The sequence below is a fragment of the Rhipicephalus sanguineus genome, chromosome 4, assembly GCF_013339695.2.
Source record: "Rhipicephalus sanguineus isolate Rsan-2018 chromosome 4, BIME_Rsan_1.4, whole genome shotgun sequence".
Lineage (NCBI taxonomy): Eukaryota > Metazoa > Arthropoda > Arachnida > Ixodida > Ixodidae > Rhipicephalus > Rhipicephalus sanguineus.
In genome coordinates this window covers 78,723,410-78,726,954 of record NC_051179.1, presented here as the reverse complement: position 1 = coordinate 78,726,954, position 3,545 = coordinate 78,723,410, and the positions used below count along the sequence as shown (strand labels likewise).

General features: G+C 46.5%; 1 protein-coding gene across 1 annotated transcript; it reads right to left on the bottom strand.

Moving 5' to 3' along the window:
- Positions 1-1,724: 1,724 nt before the first annotated feature.
- LOC119391317 (ubiquitin-conjugating enzyme E2 Z) lies at positions 1,725-2,456 on the bottom strand. The gene has a single exon (XM_037658999.1). It carries the CDS (start codon positions 2,454-2,456, stop codon positions 1,725-1,727), a length of 732 nt encoding a protein of 243 aa, XP_037514927.1.
- Positions 2,457-3,545: the final 1,089 nt, after the last annotated feature.

Below are 3,545 nucleotides of genomic sequence, written 5' to 3'. Positions count from 1 at the left end.
CATGTTCCGCATAAAGTTCAAATCGATAACATCTCCCCGCGCGTCGTATGTTTTATCCGCGGGGACAAGCGTGCGAGCGGGGGCGACGAACTCTTCTGAAGGAGAGATAAAAGGAGCAGACCCATGCAGGGCGCATGCGGCAACACCATCACGCTAGCGTCCATTGCTACTTAAGCAGAGAGGAAACTCAATAACGCATGCTGTCGGGCTAGTTGGTGCATAGCTGGTATAGAGGAAACGCGCCGCCGGTCTTGAATGAGCATGAAGGAATGCGCGGGTGGGGGGAGGAGGATGTGTCGCTCGAGCAGCTGTGAACTTTGATTTTAAAGCATGGTCGCGATCGCTGGGGCGCGCACTATGTCACCAGGCATCAGCAGACGGCTCGTATATCCTTCTGTGTGCTGTGCTCTCAAAGCGAAGAGGCTGTGCGAAAAGTTTTTCACTCCCTGGAGCGGCCTTATTTTCTCGCACCAGCGCTTTGTAGAGTTACGCGTGATCGGATCCAAAAAAAAGCTAGCTGCCAGCCTTACTTCGTATAATATTACAATTTGTTTCTATCGCATTCATTGCTTCACTCTTGCGGTAAAACTGATTTTTTCTCTTTCTGCGCGATAGCAGTTACGGACACCGTCAGTGGTGGCGGCGGCGGACAACTACGGCGGACAAATGGCGTTGTTGGGACCTCATAACACCTTTCGCCGTAAAATGTGGCCTAGACACCGGTGTATAGTGTGCTTTATGATAACTTATATTGAAATTAATATGATAGACATTTTTGTTTTTAGTGTGAAAAGCTTTCATTGATGTACTGACAAAGTTTAGATAAGTTCCTCTTCACTGCTGAGCACGTGGTCGCACGATTTCAGCGGGGACCTCTTCTCGGGTATTTATACAAGCCACACAACAGCTCGTTGCGGATTGAAGCAAACTGTATGCAACGGCACACAAACGTCAGTGGTGTTATAACAGTGGGACTCGAGGTATGATCCAATTAGCCCCCACCTAAGCTCTGCTGAGGTCTGACCTTCATTCTTGTCGCAAAAGCAAAGGCGGCACGTAAGCGGAGCCCGCATTAAAGGCCTCTTGATAGTGTAATTGCGCACATATTGTTTAAATAACGATATCAAAATCTGACTGAGAGCCTAATTGAACGGAACGCCACCGAATCACCTTGCTGACGTATATCCAGGATATTACGTTCTGCATATTACCTCCATGATTCAGCGGACTGGGCAAGTTGGCTAACACTCATTGTTGAGAGCAGAGAACAGCAAACAGACAGATATGATAAACATGGCTTACCCAACAGAGATTTAGCAAGAAAATGTGACCACTGTGTATTGGCGATTTAGAACTTCCACCTAATTTCACAAATGCCCAATTGTGATGTCATCGCAACGCTATACAGAAATAAGGAAAATTAGTAATTGTGGGAAAGGATAATTGATACAATAATTAGAAAGCGGTCCACCCAAGAACATACTAACAAGCAAAGCGCCTATTGCTCGCAGGAACCGTTGGTGGGTGAAATACTCAGGATAACGAGTAGATGTTTGGCAAGGACTTGTTTCTCATTTTTTTGAAAGTGCGCATCTGCAAACAGACATTCCTTTGACATCGTCGCATGTGATGATTTTCATAACGAAAGATTTTGTCTAATCTCGGCGTCACCGGTCTCCTAGTTCTGTTGCAGGACTGCGGTGGCCTGGATGGCGTTACAATTTCTAGATCTCAGCGGCAGCTTCAGCCTCTCTCTTCATCTGTACCTTGTCCTTGAGGCTCTCTAGTCGTGTCAGCAACTTCTCGTACTCCGCGATCTTGCTCCCGCCCGGCGCGAACAGGACGTCCTTGAGAATCTTGAACATGTGGAGCCTAGCCTTGACGGCACCTTCGTACTTGCTGTACGACTCCAGGAACGACTGGAGTATTATCTGTCGGATGGCTGGCGGGCACATGGCGTCCTCCCTGAGGGCAGCGTCCACTTGGTCGCACACAGCCACACGGATCGTCTCGTACTGGATATTGGCACTGTCTAACACGTAGTCGCTCACCAGTGCCTGGATAGAGACTAGCGTGCTCGATAGTGACTGCGCGGGGCTCCAGTCACACAGCCCGCCCCGAGTACCCAAGGTTGTGAGGCACACCTTGCCGCACTCGTAAAGATGAGGGTGAAAGCGAACCCTGCCTTCGTCCGTGGTGAGGAACCGAACGCGGGGAGGGCTCAGCGGGTAGTTAGACGGGAACTTCACGAAGAACTGGAAAAATCCGCCTTCGTACGGAGAACCGGGAGCTCCGAGCATGAGCACATGGACCCGAGTTATGTCGGCTTCCACGGGAGCGATGAAGATCCCGGCCGGTGGCTGCACGCTGAATTCCGTTAACTCCTTTATGATCCTGCGCAAGGACAGCGGTGTCGGCTGTTCATCTAGACAGCTCAAGGGGTCCCAGTTGGCCATCTACCTCTGTGAAGGATTTCAGGAGATGGGCAGAGGTGACCGGGGAACCTACGGGTATTCCCGTACCTGAACTGTCCCACCGATCCCTTCTGACGGCGGAGCGCCCCGACCACTTGAAACTGCGGATGATGATGTTGATGATGATATCATCTTCCTGATGGCAGTCACTCACAAAGGGGGATGAACTAACGACTGAGCGGCAGGGTCTATAAGGTAAATACCTATGAAACTAAATTAAACTGCAAATTCTCGATATGAAGTGCTACTAATCGACTGACTGGGTCATAGAGTTTTGGCGAAGCCCAATATATGGAGATTGCCCACCAATTGAGCAGTAGTAAAAAAGGAAAAAAAGGACAACTTAAACAAGTTTTGCAAATATAACAAAAACAGTAAGTTAGAAAATGATAATATTATAACGAAATCAAACTGTGTTTCAGAAAAGGAGTAACCAAGGCGGCTGACAAAGCAACAATGTTCCATGGCATTGAGGTGCAATATATTGCAACCAGAATCTGTGCACTGGGCAAAGAAGAATTGATCTTCGCTAATTGCTTATTCCGACTTATTTACCTATAATTAGATTAATCCTGGTGTCTGCACAAAAACTAATCAGGTAACAAAAATTGAACAAGTAATTATTGTCTCTTCTCACTTTTAAGTACTAGCTGTAAATTCCTCAAACATATCATTCATTGCCAAGCCTCATGTTAACCTTCTCTATTCTGATGCATTTTTCGCCCCTGCCCAGCATGGACATTAAAAAAATCTCATCTGAATCAGCTTGCAACCTTTACTCATAAATTACATCGTATTCTTCATTCTTAATCATTTGTCGATTGCATTTTCTATGACTTCCCTAACACATTCGATAAGGTCGCTCATATACATTTACTATATACACTAACTCTGATAAATCCTGAAACTAACATTCTCGAGTGAGTTGAATGCTTCCTGTCTATTCGTACTCACTGTGTAAACGCAAACGGCCATAATTCAACGCTTCGAAACAAAATTTTGTGTGTTAGACAAACTAATTAGTTCATTAGAACTCGTTCAAGATGATTCAGCTCGCTTCATGTTCTGTAG

Bases quoted from the DNA above. Each gene is read 5' to 3' on its own strand.
- LOC119391317 (XM_037658999.1), bottom strand. From the start codon at position 2,456: ATGGCCAACTGGGACCCCTTGAGCTGTCTAGATGAACAGCCGACACCG.